General features: G+C 45.5%; 1 protein-coding gene across 1 annotated transcript; it reads right to left on the bottom strand.

The window, feature by feature from the left end:
- Positions 1-347: 347 nt before the first annotated feature.
- On the bottom strand, positions 348-27289 carry LOC127579342 (derlin-2-like). The gene is made up of 7 exons (XM_052032075.1): positions 27156-27289; positions 18153-18218; positions 13581-13654; positions 6592-6685; positions 3264-3459; positions 1820-1910; positions 348-601 (listed from the first exon to the last, which is right to left on the bottom strand). Exons 1-7 carry the CDS (start codon positions 27246-27248, stop codon positions 466-468), a joined length of 750 nt encoding a protein of 249 aa, XP_051888035.1. The 5' UTR covers positions 27249-27289; the 3' UTR covers positions 348-465.

The following is a 27289-nucleotide window of genomic DNA, read 5'->3' on the forward strand; positions in this document are numbered from 1 at the left end:
GGGCCTGTCACTGTGCCGTATACCCTCACCACCAGCTCACGCAAACCTCCCCATTTTCTTCAGACTGTCAGACTACTTAACCAATAGAAAGTTCTTCGAACTAAATGTCTCCCACAAAGCACCGTAGATCCCTTTGCTCAGCACTGCAGAAGTTGGCGATGCATTCAGCAGTACTGCTGTGGATCTCCAAGTACTGTCACCAGGAAGCCAGCTGCACTCGCACTATGAAGTGTAGCATTTGGGGAAATTGGAGGTCCTCTTGTAGGTTATAAGAGCTGGTACACAGACTTATTCAAGGTTGTCAATGATCTCAACAATTCTCCTTCACTTTGATGCTGAAGAAACAATTGCAAACAATTATCACTTTTAATTACACCCTTTGTGAAAACAGCTCAAATTACTATCCAAAGTAAAAAATAAATGTTCTCCATTTCAGCAACATCTGGTCTCACAAAATACAAGGTGTCATTGGTGAGCATCAGGGTTCTGTTCATTCTGATCCCCAAGCCTTTGCCCCTGACCCCAGTTGAATCCCACAGGTCGCTCCTCAGGCAGCACGTTATAATTGGGATCCTCCTCTGCAACATCAAATATCGCCTTCCTGCAAATCAGAGGGAGCAGGGTAATTGCATCTCCTATGGGAATTGCAAATAAAGATCTTTACAACTGTGGCAAGTTTCTCGTGTACATGGATCTGGAGCTGTGGGGATGGTGGGCTGAGCAAGAACACTGGGGGGGGGGGGGGGAAACAAAATGCAAGTGGTACAAGGATGGGGAGGGGAGAATATGATGGTGTTCATGAGGTGCATTTGGCAGGTGTTGTTTGGGGGGTGCTGCAGGACGGCTGGTGGGATGACCAGACGTTTGGTGTCAGAACTGCCCATTTGTAGATCAGTTGAAACAAACAAAATACCAATAGGACCAAGGTAGTGAAGCCAAGTTCTGGCCAATCCCAAATTACATTATTTAACGATCGGGAACTTGTCGTCACACTGAGACTGTCTGCAAGCGCAACCAATAGCTGGTGTAACTGGTAGCCCCTGCTCAAGTGTGCACATTGAGAGTAGATATGAGGCAATTTGGGGTCTCAGGTTTCATAAATACAAGGTATGGAGTGCAAAGGGTCATTATTGCTGAAACTTTAGGAAGATTTTGTTAGGCCACGACTTGAGGACTGCAGAGTTTTGGCCACAGTACTTTAGAAAAGATGTGAAGATCCTGGAGAGGGTGTAGAGGAGTTCCACCAGAATGACCCAGGAACAGACAGATTTTCATTAAACGTGGAGGTTGGAAAACTGGCGTCATTCTCCATGGAGCACAGGGAAGATTTAATAGGAGGTATACAGGGTTGTAGGAGGAGACAAAAAGATGTTCCCATTAGTTGACAGCATCGGGGAACAGGTTTTGGGAAGAGGGGAGATGCTGCAAGGAGAAGCAGCAGTGAACTGGAACTTGCTGCCTGCCAGGGTTGTGGAAAGAGAGATGATAAATGATTTGAAAAGCTAATGATCAGTCTTTGAGGGAAATGAACTTGTGTGCTGAAGTGCCCCACCCCAATACAGTGAATTTACATATCCATCCTTGTCTCTGCATCAAGAACATGCCTTCAGGATACAGTATTCAGCTCAGTGCAAACCTAGAATGAAGTAGCAACAGGTCAAGCCAAGGCCTTACAAGAGAATCTATATAGTTGTGTGGACTAGTTACAGTAGAGCAACAGCAGTTAATATTCCAGCCTCATCCAACAGCAGGCAGCCTGATTTACCCAAACATGTTTTGTTCACAATTCTAACAATATCACCTAAGAAGCAAGACTTACAGAAAGCCTGGAGTCACCAACAGCTTCACTCCCCCTGGCTGATATGGGAATACGTCTTCCAGAAAGTAATATATATGACCAACCACGATCCCTGCAACAAAGGAAAACACAGCTGGTTTATTCAGGCTCTTCATTACTGACCTCCACTGGGCAGGACCATTTCAGGCTGTGGAAATGGACAAGGTGCACCTCGTACATCACGGGTGAATATTTACAAATATCTAACGTGTCATCAGGTGTTGGTCACAGATAATCCAGGACCTGGTGCCAACTATCGTGTTAAGCTGCATTACATCTCGTTCCACCAGGCAGCCCTTTCCCCATTTTCACTTATGACCAGATGAAACAATCTTTCATCCTATTAAAGCTACAATATATTTAACACTGGTATGATATTCCAGCAGTACTTGAGATCTGCAATGTCAGATAAGTATTAACTTCCTCACCTGGTGGAACAAAATGCATACGTGAGCCCCCAAAGCAAACTAAACATATTCAATGTTGCTAATGTATTAAAGAAAAGGTACATTTTATGACTTTAAGTGGTTGGTACCAACTTTGGTGTTGATTTTACACCACTTAGGGATCATTTTAAAATGTTCAATGCATCAGCAAACTTTTACCAAATCATCTTCAAATTAAATTCAGTATTACCAGAATTGGCTATTTGTGATTTAATTTTTTTAAATTTGGAATAAGCAACAATGTTCCTGAGCCAGAATTCTATGGTGAATGAATGTTGGGCTCATTGAATATGCACAAAATATTATCCATTTTTTAACTTAATCCACTCTGACCAAATCAACAATGTTAATTTTTAAAAACTAAAGAGAAATGAAAAATTAGTTTAAAAAATTATCCCACTAGGTTGTTGACCAGGGAGAAGGGGAGCAGAATTCCTGGTGACTGAATTAAAACTGCACCAGTAGTTTAAAACTCCAATAATTAACAGACAGGTTATAATCATTTCCTCATTGGTGACAACACCAAATGATTGGTCTGAATTTCTGTAACCAATGCTGGAAGTTGCAGCACAGAACTATGTCCTGTAGATCAACTAGCATCAGGCTTTAGACACATTGAAGATTGTTTTTTTGGTGGGGGGGGGGGGAGGGGGAGGTGTCTTTAATGCTGACATCATCAGTGTGTGCAGGTCATTTGTCAGTGGGGTGGACTGACGACCTCTGTCACAAGGTTGATGAGATACAGGAGGGACTGTCATGCAGTGTGTGCTACGGCCACAACAGAGGAAACATTGCTGCTCTGTATTGTCACTAGAGGGCATAAAACAGTGTGGCCTTGGGATGTGCTTTGAATCAGATTGACAAGAGAGCTGAGGGCTTATATTCCCTTTTTAATGTTAAAGATCATGAAACATTTTAGCAGAATTTACTTGCCCATTCAGAGCATGCCATCAGCCCTGTAACTGTAACCTGAAACTTACCCAACAAGTCAACGATGACAGAGTTTCCCAGAAGCAATGAGAATCCCATCAACACCCATGGCAAGAAGGGAGCCTGGAAGTTCAGCAGCCCAAAAAAATTCATTCGTACAAATGGGTTCCTCCTGCTCCAGATGTAAACCAGCATGATGGTGAAGGCTTGACCCAGAAAAAACAAGCTCGCAAAAATTCCAAACAGCTGAGTACCACAGAGTCAAGGATCCACGATGTGAAAGGGCAGATCATTAGCAGTTCTGCAGTGAACTGAGGCAGACCAGTGATGCCACACCACAGACCCTCAGCAGAACCCTCCTTCATCGCTGTAGAGAAAGTGAACTATCCTCCCTAGTTATCAGTCTGGCAAATTGTAGTTTGACAAGTTCAGACATACTTAAGGTGCCAGAAGAGAAACATTCCCTACATCTCCCTGCCACCCCGGCCATTGCTGCTTTCCTGAGTGACCTTTGGCAGTGTCACTTTGCACAGCCAGGTGTGAACCTCGCTTCCCTTCGCTCTCCCTTCACACGGCTCAGCTCATCCATGAACTTGGTACAGCCAGTGTGAAGGGAACATACAGGGGTGCACCAGTTTCAAGTGATTGGCCACTTCTTTCTTCCAGTGCCATGCTGAATATTCCAGTGAGCTCTTCCCCACCGGTCCCATCTGAGGGAGGTGATGGTCCAAGCCCTGGGGCAGGGAGGGTTCTTTACCACTGACCCTGGGGAGGGGATGGCGGTGGAGTCCATTGGCACTGCACAGTGTACTGCCACGCCTGTCCAGAGGAGGATGGGGACTTGGTGTGGCTCGTGGGGGAATGATGTAGTCTATTGTCAGTGAGGCTGCGGAAAACCTTGTGCCCACTGCTCTCTCATCCTCGGCAAGGAACTCTGGGATTTCCTGGAGAAAACCAGGGGTTCCTGCAACAAAGTCCTGCTGGTTGGAACTGGCACTACTTGTGGGGTCTGTCCATGCCCTCAACAGGATGGGGAGGGGAACCAGCACAGCTCAGATCGAGCAGCATCAGTACAAGGGGTTCCTCAACGGGCTGCTGAGGGAGTGCAGGGTGACGAGCGACCCCTCTCCCTCCCCACTGGACTTACTGTTCCTGTCACGACGATCACCATAGCCTCCCTAAACATCGGCAGTGGCAAGATCTCTCTCCAGACTTCAATATCATGGTCCTTGGAAAGGAGAAATGTGGTGATCTTCCTCCAGGAAACCCACACAGTTCCAGGAAATGGAGCCACCTGGCTCTTGGAGTGGCAAGGCGATGCCTGCAGGAGTCACCAGTTTCCAGCGGGGTGGCTGCCTTGTTCGCCCTGACATTTCAGCCTGAGCTCCTCAGGTGAAGGAGCTTGTACCAGGCGGCATGTTCCACCTCACCAGGCATGATGCAAGTGCACTTCTTTCACAGAGTGTCTGGTCTTTTGAGTTCCATTGATAGGGTTGATTGGGGGGAGATTTCAAGTACCCGAGGTGAGGATGGTTCCGGGAGACGTCGAACTAGTTGGTTCCATCGATTGGGGGGGATGTCCGGCAGACTCCATCCTGACTCCAGCACCTTTTGCTGAAGATATGGAGGAGGTAGCTATCGAACAGACCCTCCGCATGTTTTGTTTCCCATGTATCAATGAACATCCTAAATTCATCTGCTTTATCAAACTCCTTAAATAGATGCAATTCAGCTCACCCATCCTCCCAAGAGCCTTACTGTGCCCACATCTGCTCTGCCTGCTGAGCTCCCATTAAGGAGGGTGGTTGGTCACTGGTGTGAACCGTACCCAGGTTTGGCCCCTACAGAGGCACCTGTACATATGGCACCGTACCAGATGGCGGATGCTGGTGACCTAATTCTCTGCCTTCAGGACAACACACAGCTCCCAATGGCAAGCATCAGCCGTGCTGTTCTGCAGGCGGTCCTTGTCTTTTACCAGGACCTTTTACCTTCTGGGCCATTGTCCCCTTAAGTCAGAGTGCTCCCTCACCAGCAAAGGGAGTGGCTCTGGCTGTGTGGGCAGCCGGATGTAAGAATGGATCAGACAGTGGAGACAGAGGCTGCATGCCACCGGGGCTTGTGGCCGAAGCCTCCAGCAATCCCATCGCAATGGGTGTTGATAGGGCTGGAGAGGTGGGGAGATCCCAGCACGGCTGACCCCCGCTCGGCCAGAGTTGCCCATCAGACCCAGGACCTGTAACCCTCCTGTGCAATGTGAGCCTCTCGGGGAATGCTCTCTGTGCCTTCATTGCCACACCGGCTCCTCCTACACACTCCCTGCTTCTTTGCTCTCGTCTGTGGTCTAGACTCACCTTGGATGTCCATTCTGCTAAATGGCAGCAAGGGGGGACCTGAGTAGTGGTATCTCTACATGGGAATCCTCCCCCTTTACACTGGGGACCTTGGGTGCAGAGTGTTGCACACAGCAGTACTGTCCAACAGGTTTTCAAGCTGCTTCACAAACTTCACTGCTGCGGCTAGGAACAGTCCACGTTCCACGTGTTTACAGAGTGGGAGAGGTTGCAGCCCCAGTGTGAGTATTTGAAGGGGCTGCTCCTCAAGTTTGGATGCACTTCAGCCCCACTCTCCTGATCTTTGGGCAACCAGAGGGGGCAGGTGGGTCGGGCACCTCCTCGTCGGTCTGCTCCTGGGCCTGGCCAAAGTGGCCATCCTTACGTCCGTCAGGGGTTCCACCTGCCCCTCTTCCGAGAATACGTCCGTGCCTGGGAATCCCTGGAGAGAGCACACGGTGTCCGCTGGCTCTCTGGAGGTCTTCCGAGATCAGGGGACACTCAGGGGCAGGAGTGTGTCTTGGACAAGGATTGGTTACGCTTTAATTTTGTTTACATTCTGATGGAAATGTACATACCATAAACCATCCTGTGTTTGCTTTGAGATATTTGCAAGCTGGGATGTTAAACAACAGGTCTACAATGGAGCCAATCCTTGCCCAACATCCGGCTCCCAAAACACCTGCTCCATTTCCAAGCTCTGACATAGAAGAGATTGCCAGGTGTTTCAGAGGAAAAGGTTCAAGGATGTGCTCAGAGCTTCCTTGGAAACAATGCAACAGCCTCACCAATTCCCGGGAACGCCGTGCTGCTGAAGATGGAGCAGGAGCATTTGGGGTGGCACCAGGAATCTGGAGTCCATGCAGTAAGGAGCACCCAGAGGCCCTGCTTCAGTGGTGACAGAGTGCACCACCTCCTGCCCCACCAACCGTTCCCACTTTGGCCCCATCAGAACCCAAACACCAGAGTGAAAGCAAGTCCTCCTCAGTCCTGAGAGACGGCCTCACATCAACGACAAGACAAATAACACTTGACAAAAGGATACGGTCATTAAAAAACCACCAAAAATAAACATGAGCAGAAAATCAGCCGTTCGTCCCCTGAACGATCCTTCTTCCAACATTCGACAATATCTGTATCTGGAGTACTGGTAAAAGAAGATAGCGTGCAATTGTCCTGTCTGATCCAGACCCTTCCAGTTACACCTGAGACACTGCCCGTACCACTGGCGATCCTATTTCTGCCAGATGCTGAGGTAGGCTGTATGAGTATGGAAATTATTCAGCTCCACCTCTTTGGTTTATTCATTTTGTTAAGTTCTACTCTGTTATTTTCTATTCTCCATACCACACGTTCTGGGTACTTTGTTTATTCAAGTGAGTACTCTTCAGGTTTCAGCTGGGAGAGGTAATGACATCAGGGTAACACAGTTGCCTGACCCCGCACAGAAAGAGTCAGAGGTCAAGATAAGGAAACTTGTCTGATCTTCCTCTAACTCAGCCAAGGCCTATTGTTTTGGCCCAACTCAGCAATGATCAGGGATCAAATGTCAGAGTTCAGAAGCATGGGTGGGGATTCATTGGGTGAATCCCGGCTTAGAAACAAAGCAAATTCATTACCCCTCTGCTGACTATGTCACTACTTCTCGCAGCAGCAAGTGCTACCTTCTCGACACTTTTAACTGATCTATCTGATAATGCAGGGACTGGACGACATGGTCTGTGTGCAGTCATAAGGGATCCAGGGCTGATGTCCCACATGGAGAGAAATCCCTTTGTAAACACTGTTGAGAAAAAGAGAACATTTTTTAAACAAGGTGTTTTTTTTTTAAAAAAAGACGTAAGTAACCAGATAGGAAGCAGTAGAAAAATAGTCAAATAATTTTATAATGGACAATAAATACATTGTAGAACTGTGTTGTTTATATATATGGGCAAGTGATTTCTATTCATTTACAACAAATAGATGTCGCTGGGAAGACCAGCATTAACTGCACATCATATCACAAACATAATTTTTGCAAAACTTAAATGTTTCTCCCTATCCATCACAAAGTACACCTCCAGCTAAGCAGTCAATACAGCACAGATACAAGCCCTTTGGCCCAATGAGTCCACGCCAACCACATTGTCCAACCAGCTAGTCCCAATTTCCTGCATTCGGCCCATATCCCTCCAAGCCCCGACCCTCTATGTAACTCTTCAAGTGCTTCTTAAGTGATTCTGTTGTACCTGCCTCAACCACTTCCTCTGGCAGCTCGTTCCATACACTCACCACCTTCTGTGGGAAAAAGTTGCCCCTCAGGTCCCTTTTAAATCTCTCCCCTTTCACCCTAAACCTATGCCCCCTAGTTTTGGACTCCCCTACCCTGTGGAAAAGACTGTTACCATCTGCCTTATCTATGCCCCTCAATTTTAAACACTGCTATAAGGTCATCCCTCATTCTCCTAATTTACAAGGAAAGAAGACCCAGCCTGGCCAACTTCTCCCCATTAACTCAGGCCCTCGAGTCCTGGCAACATCCTCGTAAATCTTCTTTGCACACTTTGCACACCACATCTTTCCTATAACAGGGTGACATATATGAAAGACCTGAGGGTTATGAGTGAAAGGGTAGGATCTCTCAAGAACAAAGGAGAGATTTTATTCCTGGCACCAGAGGAAGTGGGGGAGGTACTAAACGAATATGTCATACCAATATTCACCAAGGGGAAGGACATGGAGGATAGCAAGATAAGGGAGGAGGATGTTGATGTTCTAGGACATGTCAAGAAGGTGCTGGGTCTCTTGAAGAAAATTGAGGACAAGTCCCCAGGGCCTGATGGATCTATCCTAGATTATTTAGAGAGGCAAGAGAGGAGATTGCTGGGGCATTGACAGAGATCTCTTTATGCACTTCAGCTACATGCAAGGTTCGAGAGGACTGGAGAATATCCAATATTGTTACTTTAAGAAGGGCATTAGGGACATATCTGGAAATTATAGGCCCTTTACATCAATGGTAGGGAAATTACTAGAGAAAATTCTTAGGGATAGGATCTACTCACATCTGGAAAAGCACAGACTTATTATGAATCGTCAGCATGGCCTTGTGTGGGGAAGGACATATGCTCCCTAATCCTACTCACCAAGGACATTTCCTGGCCCTTTTAGCCCTCCTGATTCCCTGTTTAAGTTCGTTCCTGCTACTTCTATATTCTTCAAGGGCCCCATCTGATTTCAGCTTCCGAAACTGTACATATGCTTCCTTTTCCTTTTTGACTAAATTTACATTTAAAACTCAACATTCAAGATTCACAAACCTAGCCACTTTGTCTTTATAGCATATGCCCTCTAATCCAGGCAGCATCCTGGTAAACCTCTTCTGCACCCTTTCCAAAGCCTCCACATCCTTCCTGTAATGGGGTGACCAGAAATGCATACAATACTCCTGATGCAGCCTAACCAGAGTTTTAAAGCTGCAACTTGACATCCTGACTCTTGAACTCAAAGCCTCAACTAATAAAGACAAGCATGCCACACACCTTATTTACAACTCTATCAACCTGTACGGCCACTTTCAGGGAGCTATGGACTTGGACCCCAAGATCCCTCTGTATATCAACACTGTTCAGGGTTTACATTTGATCTCCCAAAGTGCAACACCTCACACTTGGCCGGTTTAACCTCCATCTGCCATTTCTCTGCCAGTATCTGCAACTGATCTATAGCCAGGTTATTCAACCTCCCCCACTATTAAATGGGATTGCATTAATGTGAAAGGATTAGATCAGGTGGAATTTTTAAATTGCATTCAGGAGAGCTTCTTCTGCAAGTATATATCAGGGATGGTGCAGTGGTAGACCTAATCCTAGGGAATGGAGCTTGTCAAGTGGTTGAAGTGTCAGTAGGAGAGCATTTTGGGAATCGTGGCAATAATACTAAATTTCAAAGTAATTATGCAAAGGGATGAGAGTGGCCAGGAGATTAAGATTCTGAATTGGGGAATTTGTTGTGGGGGGGGGGGGGGGAAGAGAAGGGGAGGGAGGCCAATCTCAACATCATTACCTCATTAGTAATGACATGGCAGACTAGGAGCAGCTACTTGTGGTTAAATCTACATCAAAAAGTGGGAAATTTTTAAAAGTTAAATTGTGAGAGCTCAGGGCCAACACATTCCAATAAGGGTGAAAGGCAAGGATGGCAAATCCAGGTCACCCTGGAAGTCAAGGCATATGCAGGGTTTGACCAAGAACCAAAACGGAAGCATTTGGTAGGTACAGACCTCTGAAAACAGGGGAGGACCTTCAGGAGGGTGGAGGATGTAGGGGGATGCACAAGACAGAAGTCAGGAGGACAAAGAAGGGCCATGAAATAACACTGGTATGTAAGATTAAGGAAAATCTCAAGGCATTTTATTATTAAGAGCAAGAGGGTAGCTAGGTAGAGTAGAGCCCGTTTGGGACAAAGAGGCAATTTGTGCAGGGATCTACAAGAAGTGAGTGGGATCTTAATTGAATACTCTTCCATATTCACTAAGGAGAAAGACATTGTAGCTGGAGATTTCAGGGATGGAGATGGTGATATTGTAGAGCACATTATCATTACAAAGAGGGTATTATTATCTTAATGGACATCAGAGTGGATAAATCCCCAGGGCCTTCCAGGCTGCTATGGGAGGCAAGGGTGGAAATTGCTGGGGCCCTGCCTTAAATCTTCATTGACCACTGGTGAGGTGTCAGAAAACTGGAGGAGAGCAAATGTGGTTCCTTTATTCAAGAAGTGTAGCAGGGATATGGAGGTAAGTACAGACCAGTGAGTCTAACATTAGTGCTAAGGAAGTTATTGGAAAAAATTCAGAGGATAGTGAAGGTGGCTCGGGAGATCTTGTCTGACTAAGTTGATTGAGTTCTTCAAAGATGTAACCACGTACAGAGATGAGGGTAGTGCGGTTGATGTAGTCTGCGTGGACTTTAATTAAGGCATTTGACAAGGTCACACACAGGAGGCTGGTCTAAAAGATTAAAGCCCATGGGATCCAAGGAAAATTGGATCCAAGTTTGGCTTGCTAAAAAGAGACAGAAAGATGGTGGAAGGTTGTTTTGTGATTGGAAGCTTGTGACCAGTGGTGCGATAGGATAAGTGCTGGCACCCTTATTGTTTGCTATCACTAAGATGTGATTAGGAGGCATGATTAACAGGTTTACAGACGAAACAAAATTGGTGTTGTGGATAGTGAAGATAGTCCCAGGATACAGAAAGGCATTGATTAGGCAGTAGGTTGGGCAGAGCAATGGCAGATTTAATGTTCACAATTGCAAAGTGTTTACAATAGAAACACAATAAGGATTGGACATACAATGAATGGTAGGGCCTTGGGGAGTATTGAGGAACAGAGGGACCTTTGTGTGTAAGTCCAAAGATCCTTGAAGGTGGCAGCACAGCTAGACAAGGATGTTGAAGGCATAATTAGCACAGAATATAAGAGCAGCGAAGATATGGCATAGCTTTATAGGACACGAGGCCACGTCAAGAATATTGTGTGCAGGTTTGGTAACCTCAATATAGCAAGGACATGATTGCATTGGAGAGGGCGCAGAAGAGATTTGCCAAGATGCTGCCTGTGATGGAGGGGATGTTATGAGAGGAGACGGAGACTGGATAGGCTGGGTTTATATTCCTTGGAGTAAGAGAGGCCAAGATGGGGGGGGGGGGGGTGCGAGGGGGCTGATGGAGGTGTACAAAATTATGATGGGCATAGGTGGGGTAGACTGTGGTAAACCTTTCCCCATGGTAGAGGTGTCTATTACCAGAAGGTTATAAGATAAGGAGAAAGAGGTTTAGAAGGGATGCAAGGAAGAATTTTTTCAACCAGACAGTGGTTGGTGTTTGGAACACACTGCCTGGTAGAGTGATGAAAGCAGAGATTTTCACAACATTTAAGAAGTATCCGGATGAGCACTTGAATTACCAAGGCTTTTAAGGCTGGTACCTGGGATTAGAATAGATGGGTACTTGCTAGTCAGTGTGGACAGGATGGGCTGAAGGGCCTGTTTCTGGGCTGTATGATTCTGTGAATATGACACTGCCTTTTCCTTTTGATCCCAGAGAATAAATACCCAGTCTTATAATTTAACTCGTAATATCTTTCTGGTAAATTATACTGCACTTGCTCCATGGGAATTTCCCTTCCATGGTTTGGTGCCCAGATGTGTTCAGCCTGCTACAGGGATGGTCATTCATCCATTTCATTATTTTCTTTCTGCACCCACGACACTTCAATGATCCATCTGCATGGAAACTCAAGAATCTTTAGACCTCCAGTGCTTCCCTCTTCTCACCACTAGGATGTTTTCTGTTCTGTTGCTTTTAGTTCCCAATTGAAATGACCTTGAGATCTGTTTGCCACAGTTTTTCCTATTAATTTTACAGATTAATTAAATTTTTAAAAAAATTTTTAAATTTTATTTACAGCATGGTAACAGGCCCTTCCAGCCCAACAAGTCCGCGCCGCCCATTTTAAACCCCATATTAACCTACCCGTACATCTTTAGAATGCGGGAGGAAACCCGAGCACCCGGAGGAAACCCACGCAGACATGGGAGAATGTACAAACTCCTTACAGACAGCGACGGGAATTGAACCCCGATCACTGGCGCTGTAATAGCGTCGCGCTAACTGCTACGCTACCGTGCCGCCCTTCAATGGCACCTAGCTTTTGTCATTATGAATATGAGGCTTTCTATGACATCATCTAAGCTATGAATGTTTGGAGACCCAACACAGACTGGTAAGACAACACTAGTTACATCATGCCAGCCTGAGGACCTTCCTATTATACCTGCTGTCACTTAGCCAATTTCTTAAACAGAACAGTAATTTGCCTTTAAAGTTCCTTGAACCTAGCTAACATTCTGTTAAGATTAATTTTATCAGGTATCCCCTGGAAGATCATAGAAATAAAATTCAAAGGCATTTTGTACATCAGTTAAAACCTTAAAACCATTCAGTTTTATCAGCACAACATACCTTTTACAAAGCCATGCTGGTTCCCTCTGATCAGATGAAAATTTCACTCTTTTACCAGTATAGCCCCCAGCAACTGTGACAACAGATCTCAAACTGGCTGGTCTGTAATTTCCTGTTTATTCTATTCGATCTTGCTTAAAAAAAGTGACAAGCATATTTTTATGAATCCAAGAAACAGTAGCTAAATAAAATGAACTTAAAAGATTTATAGTCAAGAACCCTGCAATGATCTCCTTTAAAGTGCTGGGATAAAATCCATTGTCCTGGGAACCTGTCGATCTTTAGCACCATTAGTACATACTGATACCAACCATGCCAAGTCATGGACAATGTTGTTGTCATTTAGAAATGGCCCACATTTTTCATGACCACCTTTCTGACAAGTGTTAAAAATAATTATTAATTTTGCTACCCCTTGCAAGCATTTCGTATTCCATTTCTGTGGCTCTCCATTTTGTCACTGTTTCTTGCTCTTGACATCTCTCTCAGATGCCCCATGCATTAGTTTTTGCCTTTCTGCATTAGTTTTAAGTTGCTCACTTACTCCTATCCGTTCATAACTTTGGTTTTGTTTGGGTGCACTGCTCTTGATCATTAGATGTATGGACAGATTTTAAACCTCTTATCAGCATCTTTTGACCCATTAACACACTTGATCCATTTACGTGGACATGTGTATTAAAGGCACGTAGATTCCTCACATTCCTAGAGTAGCCTCATATATGATCTGGAATCTTAGTAACCATTATGTGTTCCTCCCTTTGAACATGAAACTAAAGTGTACCACCTTTGTCATTGTTCACACACTGTTGGGATGTTCACTAAATCTGGCTCATAGCTCATTACTAAGCATATAGTGCAGTAAAATACTGCTCGGTGATACCATGTTTGCATTTATGGAGAAGGTGTTGTCGCAGGACTTTAATTACAGCAGTTCCAGATCAGAATTCACCATTAGGTCGCTTTAGAAAACTTATTCAGGTTAAGTTCATTTGGCAGTCCTATCCATCACTCACAAAAGGATACAAAAAGATCATATTGAACAGAAAGCTAAACCCCAGAGGGCCAAAGAAAAGAAAATTGGTTAATAGTCTCCAAACCTGCAACAAAACAAGAGATTGATTAATTAATTAAAAACGCAAGTAGAATATTGATCTGATTTAACCCAATCTCATACCACAGCAGTTATGGGAGGTCCAGTGAGGTGAATAGGTTAGGTGACATTCTCAGTGATAGGACAACAAAGTGGTAAATTAAGAACTACAAGTTTATCACATCATTACTCGAAATACCATTTGGTAATCATTACTATAGCTTGGAAAATCTTTGGTATCAAAGGTGAAAGTATAGGCCTGGAGGGTGGGGGGGAGGGGAGAGCCAATGAGTTGTCGACCAATCAGCCTTTTACCTGTTGTAGGAAGTTATTGAATTATTTAATGTCTGAGTGAATGAATAACTACCTTAAAGTGTTCAGTTGATCTGATGGCATGGATCAAAGGGCAAGCTACATCTGATGAACCAGACTGAATATTTTGTGGTTAACATACCAGAGACTGTCTATTGATGTTAGTTATATTGGTGAATGGAAGGCTTTGACAGGAGATTGTTAAAGTTGGAACTCATGGAATCTAAGGCCAATTATTATCCTGTTTGAGAAAGATGCAGAGTAGAATCAGAAGAGAGTTGAGAAAGCTGCCAGAATGTGATTGCACTGCATCTTCTACAGGAGCCTCAAGACGATATTAAGTGACAGAAAGCCACCTACCCCATTTGCCAATGCCACAATGAAGCACTGCATTTTCCGTAGTGTTTATGAAGGCAGTAAATGAGACATGCTGGCAAAATGAGCAACTGGGCAGAATTGTGGCAAATGGATTTTAGTGCAGACGACTGCGAAGTTACTTACTTTGAACCCAAGAAGAGAAAGAATACAGTATTTTCTGAATAGTTAAAAATTCTGAATAATTAAAGATTTTAAAAAAATTTTATATACATCCTTTAAGTACCATAAAGGTTAAGAAAATAAACAGAGAGGCTCATGAAGCGTTGGCTTTTACAGCCAGAGGAGCAGAACACAATGGATAAAAGCTGTGCTGCAGCTATACAAAGGCAAAGCTAGAATAACACACACACACAAAGTGCTGGAGGAACTCAGCAGGTCAGGCAGCATCTACGGAGGGAAATAAACAGTCGACGTTTCTGGTTGAGACCCTTTGTCAGGACTGGAAAGGAAGAGGGCAAAAGCCTGGATAAGAAGGTCGGGGGAGGGGGAGGAGCACACACAGGTAGGGGACAGGTGAGTCCAGGTGAGGGGGGAAGGTAGGAGGGTGGGGGTGGGGGAGGGGGGAAGATGTAAGAAGCTGAGAGGTGATAGGTAGAAGCAAAGGACTGAAGGAGGAGGAATCCGGTAGGAGAGGGCAGTGGACCATGGAATAAAGGGAAGGAGGTGGGGAATAGTTAGATAGGTCATGAGGGTGGGAGAAGGGGAAAGAGAAGGGGGGAGGGGCCACAGGAATGAGGGAAGACAAAAGAAAAGGGGAGGGGGGGAAGAGGGGAGGGGTTACCGGAAGTTGGAGAAATCGATGTTGAGGCTGTCAGGTTGGAGACTCCCAAGGTGACATATGAGGTATTGCTCCTGCCATCTCCACCACCTCTCTCCACTTTCTGAATCTCTCTCTCCCCATCTCTGGAGACAGATTAACCACCAACATCTTTTAAAAACCCACCAACTTCCACAGTTACCATGACTACATCTCTTCTAACCCAGTCACTTGCAAGGATGCCATCCCCTTCTCCCTGTTCCTCCGCGGTATCTGTTCCCATGATGAGGCTTTCGACTCCAGGACATCAGAGATGTCCTTTTTCAGTAAACGAGGTTTCCCTTCCACCACCATCAATGTAGCCCTCACCCGCATCTCCTCCACTTCCCGCATGTCTGCCCTCACCCAATTCCCCCACCCCCCCAACGTAACAGGGACAGGGTTCCCCTTGTCCTCACCTCCCACCCCATGAACCTCTGTATCTGCAACTTCCGCCACTTCCAACAGGATCCCACCACCAGGAACATCTTCCCCTCACCTCCTCTCTCCACTTTCCGCAGGGATCGCTTTCTCCACGACTCCCTTGTCCACTCGTCCCTCCCCACTGATGACCCTCCCGGTACTTATCCCTGCAACTGCACTGTGCCACACCTGTCCCTACACCTCCACCCTCACCACCGTTCAGGGCGCTAGACAGTCCTTCCAAGTGAGGCACCGCTTCACCTGTGAATCTGAGAGTGTCATGTTGGATCCGGTGCTCCCGGTGCAGCCTCCTGTACATGTGAGACCCAACGCAGACTGGGTGACCATTTCGTCGAGCATCTTCATTCTATCTGCCGCAAAAGCCAGGATCTCCTAGTGGCCATCACTTCAATTCCACATCCCACTCCCGTACTGACCTGTCTATCCACGCCCTCCTCCAGGTTGGAGGAGCAGCACCTCATATGTCGCCTTGGTAGTCTCCAACCTGACTGCCTCAACATTGATTTCTCTAACCTCCGGTAACCCCTCCCCTCTACCCCCCCCCCCTTTCATTTTCTCCTTTGTCTTCCCTCATTTCTGTGGCCCCTCTCCCCACCCTCATAACCTACCTAACTATTGCCCAACTCCTTCTCTTTATTCCATGGTCCACTGCCCTCTCCTGCCAGATTCCTTCTTCTTCAGCTCTTTGCCTCTTCTATCCATCACCTCTCAGCTTCTTACATTCTCCCCCCACCTGCACCCCCACCATCCTACCTTCCTCCCTCACCTGGACGCCAGTCACCTGTCTGCATGTACTTATCCTTCTCCCCCCACCTTCTTAATCCAGCTCTGCCCTCTTCCTTTCCAGACCTGACGAAGGGTCTTGACCCGAAATGTTGACTGTTTATTTCTCTCCATTGTTGCTGCCTGACAGGCATTCTGTGTGTGTTGCTGCAGATTCCAGCATCTGCAGAATCTCTTGTGTCAAAGCTAGACTAAACCTGGAGTACACTGAGCAGTGCTGGGCACCAGTACACAGGGAAGATATTGGCCTTGAAGGGAACAAAGCTCAAAACATCAGATTCATTTCCAAACTCCAAGTATAATGTAAACTAGGGTTGTATTACCAGAAGTAACTAACAAAATAGAAACTATCGCCACTATTGGAGTGTAGGACTACTGCCTTGAGCCAAGCTAGAGAGAACATAACTGGAAATGGCAGGTTTAGAATTCCCTTCCATGGATGTGCATTGATGCCATTAATTGTCATTAAATCTAAGATTTTTGATAATCACAAAAATTAAGGAATATGGGATAGACAAAAGGAATCAGCCCAGATCTCAACAAATGACAGACATACTCAAGAAACTAAGTTTCCTACTGCTACTACATGTTAGAGCCCAGGGATCCAGGGAAAGCTGGAAAAGTGGATCCAAGATTGTTTTATTAATAGGTGGGTTGAGGAGATGGTGGTAGAGGGTTGCTTTTCTGATTGAACATCTGTGACTTGTGCTGTACCAGAAGGGTCAGTTTTGGGATATTTGATGTTTGCAATGTATCTTAATGACTTGGAAGTGAATGTAGGAGGTATGATTAGTAAGTTTGCCAATGACACAGCAATCGGTGGTGTTGTGGATCAGCTGAAAAGTTAGACTGAGAATTAGCTGATGGAATTTAATCCTGACAAATGCAAGTTGATCCACTTTGGGAGGGCAACTAAGGGTGGGACATTCACAGTAAATGGTAGGGCCCTAGTGAGTGCTGGTAAACAAAGGGACTTGGACAAAGTCCATAAATCCCTGAAAATGGCAGCACAGGTGTTCAGGGCAAAGGAGGCATTTGAAATGCTTGCCTTCGTTGACCACGATACAGAATATAAGAGCTGGGATGTTACAACTTTATAAAACATTGGTTAGGCCTCAACTGGAGTATTGTGTGAATTCTGGTTGCCAGACTGTGTGATCTGATTGTGATGGAGAAGGTGCAGAGCAGCTTCACTAGATTGGAGCATTTCAATTTTAAGGAGAGACTGGATAGGTTAGGCTTGTTTTCCCCGGAGCAGAGGAGGCTGAGAGGGCCCTGAGTGAGGTATACAAAATTATGAGGGGGATAGGCAGGGTGGATAGTAATCTTTCTCTTGTGGTGTGGGTGCTGGAGAAGGCGGCATGGGTTTAAGTTGAGAGTTTGGAACCTGGAATGAGCTGCCAAAGGACATGGTGAAGGCAGATATTCCCACAATGTTTAAGAAGCACCTAGACAAACACTTGAATCATCAAGGCATAGAAGGCCATGCCTTTGGGATTTATAAATAGGTGCATGGTTGGCAGAAACGTGTTGAGCCATGGGGCTTGTTTCTGAGCTGTATGATTCTAAGACTCCAAAGTAAGTAGGAGCAGTTGGCCCCTCAGGTTTATTCCACTGCTCAACAAGATCATGGCTGACCTGATCTTGACCTTAGCTGCACGTTGTTGTTGGTTCCCTAGAACACTTGACTTCCCTATGATTTAGCTAAGATTCATCTGTAGGGTACTGACACTCCTAAATAAATGTTGGGCAATGCATTGTTATTTATGGAATAAAGTATTTTACAACTTACCTGATACTTCTTGACTATCAAGTCAGGATTGAAGTACAGCTGGAAAGGGGTAATGAACTCCAGTTGCTGTGAAAAGACAAATGACAATTTATAGCCATAAGCATCATGACACAGCTTCATTAACCAAAGCTCAGATAAAATAAACTGACACACATAAAATCTGCAGGCAATGGGCGGAGAGGAAGCTGGACACTGCTGGAGCTTGTGCTTCATGCTTTTCAAAGGGACCAAAGGTGATGGGGGTTATCAGTCCTTGTCGAGAGCACAGTTTGGAGCAGGACATGTAAAATGATCCCCAATTTAATTCACGTTCTTAGCTAGACTAAACAATGTCAACCCAGGCCTGGACTCTTTGATCGAGACGATGGGACACAGAAAAAACACTTCTGCTGTGTTGGAGAACACACATGTATGACAGGAAAGAGCAGCGTAGCTTGTAACTTCCCATCTACTCCACAAAGAACCAAACATTCACTATGGCTCACAGAGACCACTCTCTGTTACTGCTTTCACATCATTTGGCAGCAGTTGTATTCCAGCGGAAATTCATTTCTCATTCAACATCAATAAATACAGTAAAACTCCCATGATCCACAGATCAATTTTTCTAAACACCTGATGTTTCGACAGCTGCCTCACCTGGTTCTGGTTCCCACACTTGCTTTAAACTCCCCAGGGGCTGCTGTAAGCTCACTGACAAATTTATTATATTACTGTATAACATCTAAAGAGAGAGAGAGAGAGAGAGAGTGTGTGCGCGTGTGTGTGTGTGTGTGTGTGTGTGTGTGTGTGTGTGTGTGTGTGTGTGTGTGTGTGCGCGCGTGTGCGCGCGTGTGTGCGCATGCATGCATGTGCGCAAAGGGGGGATTAATAATAGCATCTAATAGTCTGGAAAATCTGCCAATCCGGCATTGGGAAGTGCCGAAGGTGCCAGATTACTGCAGTTTTACTACAAGGGCTGGCCGTCATCATTCCTTTGTACGATCTTGTTGTGTGCAAAGTCACTGCTGCATTTCCAACAGTAATGATTACACATCAGCCAGCGAGTTGGAGGGGACACAAATTGTAACTCAAAGCTTTACTTTACTCCAAACAAAGCTAATTTACTCAGAAACAATTAAGAACAGTGGAAACAAACATGGCAACTGTATCAGTAAAATCAGGAAAATGCAGAGTGGAGAAAAATCAGTCTCAGCCAGTTACAGCACTGTGATCATCAACCTTGATTGACAGAGATTTACCCAATCATCACCACTCAGCCTGTCCATAGTGTTATCACTGAATGCAGCCCAGTTCAAAAGCAGTCCACTGTCAGTTAAGGGCTTTGTGCCAAACGCAAATTGTCAATCACCTTGGTAAAATATTTTTTTTTTACAAAGTTCCACATGACAAATTGATAAGGAAAGCAAAGACTCATGAGATCCAAAAGAAAGGAGCAAATTGGACTTAAAGATCAGCTCAGTGGGAGAAAGTAAACAGTAATGGTTACTGGGAGCTGTAGTGACCAGAAGGATGGTGGGCTCAGGAGACTCTGTACTTGGTATCCAGGATACTGTGGTGCGATTTGAACTTAATGTAGGGGCCACAATTAAGAAGTTTGCTGATAACACCAAAATTGTAAACAAAATTTGTAGTGAGGAAGATATTAATAGACTGGTTACATCAACATAAAAGTGCCAGATGGAATTCAGTCTGGATAGGTGTGAGGTGATGCATCTGGGGAAGAGAATGGAATCTACAATAAATGGTAGTACCAAGAGTATCAAAGGAGTCGTGGAATACCTGTCCACAGATCCCTGCAGGCAGTAGAACAGGGAGATAAGGTTACATACAGGGTACACAAAAAGCACTGCAAGAACTCAGCGGGTCAAGCAGCACCTATGGAAGGCAATGGACAGTCGTCATTTTGGGTCAACTGTCCACTTCCCTCCACAGATGCTGCCTGACCGCTGAGTTCTTACAGCACTTTGTGTTGCTTCAAATTCCAGCATCTGGAATCTCCTAAGTCTCCACACAGGATACATGACACGGAATACCACAGAAGGCTGGTCATGCTAGAAATGTACAAAACACAAGTTAGGCCACAGCTGGAATATTATGCATAGCTCCGATCAGCACATAAGAACACATACACACCCTCTGGTGGCACAGAGGTGCAGTCAGTAAAGCAACTACCTCACAGTAGTGCCAGAGATCCAAGATCAATCCTGCCCTTGGGTGCTATCTGTGTGGAGTACACACATTCTCTCTGTGACTGTGTTGGTTTCTTCTGGGTGCTCTGGTTTCCTCCCAGAGCCCAAAACTCTGCAGGTTGGTAAGTTAATTGGCTGCTGTAAATTGCTGCTTGTGCATGGGTGAGTGATAGAATCTGGGGGGAGTTGATGAGAATAAAAACGTGATTAATATAGGATTAGTGTAAATAGGTAGCTGATGGTCAGTACAGACTCTTTGGGCCAAAGGACCTCTTCCTGTGCTGAATGAGTCGACTCTGCAAGGATGTGATAATGCTAAAGAGGGTGAAGGTTTAAAATAAAGTTTCAGAGCTGGAGCATTAGAGTCGTGGAAAGTCCTACATGTTGGGAGTGTTTTCTTTAGAACAATAGAGCCTGAGGAAAGATTGCTGAGTACAAAGTTATGAGATGTTAGACAAGGTCCATGAACACTACCTCGTTATTCCTTTTTTTAACACTATTTATTTATTTTTGTCTTTTTTGTCTTTGCACTGTGCTGCTGCTGCAAAACAACAAACTTCATGTCATACAAGTCAGTCATAATAAATCTGATTCTGAGGTGAAGGGGAAGAATCCATTCCTCTTGGCAGCAACATCAGTAAGTAAGGGTCATAGAAACCCTACCAATTCAGAGAGGGTTTTTATCCCCCACACAGAGCTTTGGGGGCCTGAAACTTAGCCCCAAAAGGGTAGTAAAGGGAGAAACTTTAAGTTACATGAGCATTTGTAGAACTGCAACCTGTAAAGCTTTGGGGTTGAGAACTGGAGAAACCCAAATAGCTCAATTTTTGGCAGGCTTAAGTATAATGGGCCACATGGCCTCCTTCTGTACAAAACACTTTTGATTTAAGAGACATTTAGACAGGTGCATGACCAGGCAGGAATGGAGGGATAGAGACCATATGCAGGCAGACGGGATTAGTTTAAATTGGCATGTTTGGCACAGACACCGTGGGCTGAAGGACTGGTTCCTGTGCGATACGGTTCATTGATTCGATGAAAAGATGTTCCAAAAACACAGGTCATTCTTTTCAGTCTTGTGGAAATGCCAAGGGTGAACCAAGTTAACTAACTGCGAGCAGCAGCATGGAACATAAGTTAACTCTGCCACCTCACAGCTCCAGAGATCTAGGGTTCAATCCCGATATTGGACGCCATCTGTGTGGGGTTTGAGCATTTCCCCATGATTTCATGGGTTCCCACAGGGTGCTCCCTTTTCTTCCAAAAAACATACTGGTTGGTTAATTGGCTACCGTCAATTACCCCTTCATTGCAGTTAAGTGAAAAAAAGAAAAGTTGATGGGAAGGAATAAGTTTCAGGGCTACAAAGAAATAAGAGATTGATTGGGATTGCTCTGCTGGGAGCTGGCATGGTTAGATGGGCCAAATGGCCTTTTAATTGTAATAAGTGACCCAATGCTGACAGTGGACCTAGTGTCAGCTCACTGTCAATATTCAAAATCCTTAGGGAGAAACTGAGATGCATCAAGCTGCAGCAAGCTGTGTGAACAAGTTGTGGTTCCAGTGAAACAAGGTTTGTGCGTGGACTTCAGATCAAGCTCCGGTGTGATGCTCAAGTATCTAACAGTGTTTAGGTCGGTCCACAAATGAATATTGACAATATGATTGAAGAAAAAAATTAGCATTGGATGTGGATGCTTCTGGCAAAGACCAGCATTCATTGCCCATCCCAAGTACATTTCAGAGGGTAACAGTGAGTTGCTGAATTTTAGAACCAAATTATTAACTGTTTGAAATTAGTTTACAAGCTCTCAGACACATGAGTATCTTTAACTTAAAGAGATGGTTTCCAGCTAAAGATTAGTGACAGACTATGCTTTGGTGGCACCTGGGAACATGTCAGCTGAAACGTCGAGTAGAGAAAGCAGGACTTTGTTTCTGATACGTGCGGACAGATGAGGGACTAAAGACTGGAGGTCTGTGTAAATGAGCATCATAACATTAAGGCCAGAGATAAGGGAAGGACATGTACCTTCCATATGACAGTAAGTTCATCAAAGAGGATTCCACTGTGCTCCGTGTTTTAAATCTATTAAATCAGGAGAAGTCATTTGAACAGTGATGAACAAGGTTCAGTGACTAATCCCACAGAATAAGGTATTTAAGCAGGTGGCTATCGAACTGAAGTGGAACTGATACTGCTCTTGGCCTGCACTGGCTTCATACTTTTAGTCAAAGAAGGAAGCTACGCAGTTTCACTGCTGCTTTGCCTTAACCACTGGCCAACACCTGGTATGAGACATATGTTGCATAATTATAGTAACTTGTTTATGAACCAATAAACCAATCTGGGTAATGAATTATCTTTAAAATCTTATACTAATTGGTAAAGAGAACCCTCCAATCTGTCAGCTAAGAAGAGCCAAGATTTAGAGCAATAACAATGAAGTCAGAATAGTGAGCAACTTGGCAAAGGAATCTCAGGTTTGGTCCTTGTTCTTCAGAATTGATTTGTTTTCAGTAAAAGCCTTGGTGAACCACCATAGTGCATTTTTCAAGTGGCACATAATCTAACCATGCTGCGCCAGTGGAGAATGTGTTGCCAATCGAGCAAGCTGCTTTGTCTGGGTGGTGCTGAGCTTGAGTTGTTTGAATATGTGCAATTAAAAAGTGAAAAGCATGTCATCCCATTCTTGACAGTGTCTTGTGGAAATACTTTTGAAAGCAAGATAGTGATTCACTTGCCACAGAATACCAAACTTCTGATCTGTTCTTTTCACCACAGTATTTATGTAGCTGGTCAATGAACAATCCCAGGATGTTGAAGATGGGGGATCTCAGCAAAGATAATGCTACTGAGCGTTAAGAATAGGTGGTTACACTCTCTTATTGGAGATGGTCATTGCCCGAAACTTATCACTCATGGCTGTATGCAAATAAATATCTTCATTATCTGAGTAGCAGCAAATTGAAGTGAACATTGTGCAATTACCAGTGAACACCTCCCCTTCTGATGGAAGTCAAGTTATGAAGCAACTGAAGATGCTTTGGCCTAGGACATTGCCCCATGGAACAACCTTACAGTGATGAGAAAATAACAAACAGCAAGAGTAAGAGAGTAACAAGTTCTCATCCAGGTAGGGGACAGTAGTTGGCCCTGCAGCTGACTGTGTCCAGGCCAACCTCAGGAGTGTGTTACCAAAATACTACCAGCACATCTCCTGCTCCACCAGGGGCGCCAACACCCCTGACCACTGCTATACAACCATCAAAGATGCCTTCCGAGCCACCCCTCATCCTCACTTTGGGAAATCAGACCACCAGGCTGTGCTCCTTCTCCCTGCATACAAACAAAAACTGAAACGGGAGGATCCGGTACAGAGAGTCGTGCAGTGCTGGTCTGAGGAAGCAGATGAGCTCCCACGTGACTGCTTTGAGACAGTGGACTGGTCCATGTTCAAAGACTCAGCTGCCAGCCTTGATGAGTATGCCACCACCATCACAGACAAGTGTGTGGAGGAATGTGTACCAAAGAGGACAATACGGGTGTTCCCAAACAGGAAACCATGGACAAACTGGGAGATCCACTCCCTACTGAAGGAGAGGACCGCTGCACACAAATCTGGTGATCCTGATCTGCACACGAAATCGAGATATGACCTTCGGAAAGCTATCAGGGATGCCAAGAGGCAATACCGACTCAAAACCAGCCGTCAGTTATGACAGGGTTACGTGCCATAACAGGCCACAAGACGAAGACGGGCTGCATAGCTAACAACAGCGCATCCCTTCCTGATGAGTTTAACCCATTCTATGCACGTTTTGAACAGAAGGGAAGTGGATTGTCACCACCCACCCTGACAGCCTCCAATGCAACTGGACCTGTGGTCACCATTGAGAACGTAAGATCAGTCTTCCGGAGAGTGAACACGAGGACATGAGGAAAGCATCTGGCCCAGACGGTGTCCCTGGCCATGTGCTCAGATCTTGTGCTGATCAGCTGGCAGAAGTATTTGCGGACATATTTAACCTCTCCCTGCTTCAATCTCAGGTTCCCACCTGTTTTAAGAAGACCTCTATCATCCCGGTACTGAAGAAAAGCAAGGTAACATGCCTCAATGACTACCGACCAGTGGCTCTGACATCCACCATCATGAAGTGCTTTGAGAGGCAGGTCACGGCACGCATCAACACCAGCCTTCCAGGCAATCTTGACCCACTGCAATTTGCCTAGCGCCGAAACAGGTCCACAGCGGACGCCATCTCCCTGGCCCTACACTCAGCTCTGGAGCATCTGGACAGTAAAGGCACCTACATTAGACTATTGTTTATTGACTACAGCTCTGCTTTCAATACAATAATCCCAAGCAAGCGTGTCACCGAACTCCAAGACCTAGGACTCAACACCTCCCTCGGTAACTGGATACTGGACTTTCTAACCAACAGACCACAATCAGTGAGGACAGGCAGCAATACCTCCAGCACGATTATTCTCAACACTGGTGCCCCACAAGGCTGCGTCCTCAGCACTCTACTCTACTCCCTATACACTCATGACTGTGTGGCCAGATTCTGCTCTAACTCCATCTACAAGTTTGCAGATGATACCACTGTTGTAGGCCATATCTGAAACAGCGATGAGTCAGAGTATAGGAGGGAGATAGAGAGTTTAGTGGAATGGTGTCATGACAACAACCCCTCCCCCAATGTCAACAAAACAAAAGAGCTGGTCATTGACTACATCAATGGTGCTGAGGTCGAGAGGGTTGAGAGCTTCAAGTTCCTGGGATTGAACATCACCAACAGCATGTCCTGGTCAAATCACGTAGATGCCACGGCCAAGAAAGCTCACCAGCACCTCTACTTCCTCAGGAGGCTAAAGAAGTTCAGTTTGTCCGCTTTGATACACACCAACTTTTATCGATGCACCACAGAAAGCATCCTATCTGGATGTATCACGGCTTGCTACGGCAACTGTTCTGCCCAGGACTGCAAGAAACTGCAGAGAGTTGTGGACACAGCTGGACACCAGCCTCCCCTCCTTGGACTCTTGTCTTTACCTCTCGCTATCTTGGTGAAGCAGCCAGCATAATCAAAGACCCCACCCACCTGGGACATTCTCTCTTCTCTCCTCTTCCATCAGGTGGAAGATATAGGAGTCTGAGGACACGTATCACCAGACTTAAGGACAGCTTCTACCCCACTGTGACAAGACTATTGAACGGTTCCCTTATACGATGAGATGGACTATGACTTCACAATCTACCTTGTTGTGACCTTGCACCTTATTGCACTGCACTTTCTCTGTAGCTGTGACACTTTACTCTGTACTGTTATTGTTTTTACTTGTACTACATCAATGGACTCTGTACTAATTCAATGTAACTGTACTGTGTAATGAATTGACCTGTACGATTGGTATGCAAGAAAAGTTTTTCCACTGTACCTCGGTACAAGTGACAATAATAAACCAATACCAACCATCAAGTATCCTATAATCTCACTTTTCAGGCTTGGTCCATCAATGCTTGCACAACGTGCATCAAAACCAAGACCTGGACAAAGTCCTGTATGTTGGGCCAGTCCAGAAGGTTATGGCACATGGGATTCAAGGCAAGTTGGCTACTTGGATCTAAAATTAGCTTGGTGATGGGAGGCAGAGGGGAGTGTTGGAAGGATGTTTTTCTGATTGTAACCCTAGGACTAGTGGTGTACCAAAGAGATTGGTGCAGAGACCTTTGCCATTTGTGATATATATTAATGACTTGGATGTGAATGTAGGAGGTATGATTCATAAGTTTGCAGATGACATGAAAGTTGGTGGTGTTGTGGATGGCAAGTAAAGTTGCTTTAAGATATACTGGATATAAATCAGTTGGAAAATTGAGCATAGCACTAGCAAATGGAATTTAATCCTTACAAGTGTAAGGTGATGCATTTTGGGAAGTCAAATAGAGATAGTTTATATACAGTAAATGGTAGGGCAGTAGAAACGTTGATGAAAAGAGAGACCTTGTGGGGTCAAGTCCATCGTTTCCTGAAAGTGGCAACACAGGTAGACAGGATGGTAAAGAAGGCACGTGGTATTCTTGCCTTCATGGGTTGGGGCACAGAATATGAAAGCTGGGACATTTGCAAGTTCACAAAACACTGGTTAGGCTGCACTTATGTGCAGTTCTGGTCACCACAGTATAAGGAGGATGTGATTGCACTGGAGAGAGTGCAGAGGAGATTCACCAGGATATTGCCTGGATTGGAGGCCATGCACTATGAGGAGACGTTGGATAGACTGGGCTTGTTTTCCCCGGAGTAAATGGGGCCAAAGGGTGGCCTGACAGATAAGAAAGATTATGAGGTATAGATAGGGTGGATAATCAGGAACTTTTTCCCATGGTAGGGGTATCAAAAATAAAAGAACATAGGTTTAAGGTGAGAGGAAGTAAGTTTAAAAGTAGTCTGAGTGGTAAGATTTTATTCTACACAGAGGAAGCAGTGGAGTCGGATATCATCATTACGTTTAAGAGGCATTTAGGTACGGACCTAATGCGGGGCCCTCGGTCTCCCCGCTCCCTTTCACACACCGGCCAAACTTCCCATACACCTCGTCACTGAACTGTAAAGCTGCCTGAGGAAAACAAGTTCCCGAGGAGCTCCGGTGAGCACCAGTGACGGCGCGGCGCCCCGGCCACACTCCTCACGCTACCCGTCCTCCCTCTCTCCGCTGCCGCTGCCGCTGCCCGACCCGCTGGGTGTTCAGCTCCCGCAGGGTCCCGGAGAGAGGACGTGGACAGTGGGCGGGCCGCATCCTTACCACGGCCGCAGTCGTCAGCACACAGGCGGTGGTGTAGGCTCGGGTCACCACGGGGACCTGCCGGTACTCCTGCAGCAGACTCTGGTACGCCATGGCCCGACACCCCGCTCGGCGTCGCCGCAAAACTGACAGGG

This window comes from Pristis pectinata, chromosome 17 (genome assembly GCF_009764475.1).
Source record: "Pristis pectinata isolate sPriPec2 chromosome 17, sPriPec2.1.pri, whole genome shotgun sequence".
Classification (NCBI taxonomy): Eukaryota; Metazoa; Chordata; class Chondrichthyes; order Rhinopristiformes; family Pristidae; genus Pristis; species Pristis pectinata.

Bases quoted from the DNA above. Each gene is read 5' to 3' on its own strand.
- LOC127579342 (XM_052032075.1), bottom strand. From the start codon at position 27,248: ATGGCGTACCAGAGTCTGCTGCAGGAGTACCGGCAGGTCCCCGTGGTG. The intron at 13,655-18,152 runs GTAAGTTGTAAA...GTTTTGTTGCAG, and splicing joins TGATAGTCAAGAAGTATCAG to GTTTGGAGACTATTAACCAA. The intron at 602-1,819 runs GTAAGTCTTGCT...TCTGATTTGCAG, and splicing joins TTGGTGACTCCAGGCTTTCT to GAAGGCGATATTTGATGTTG.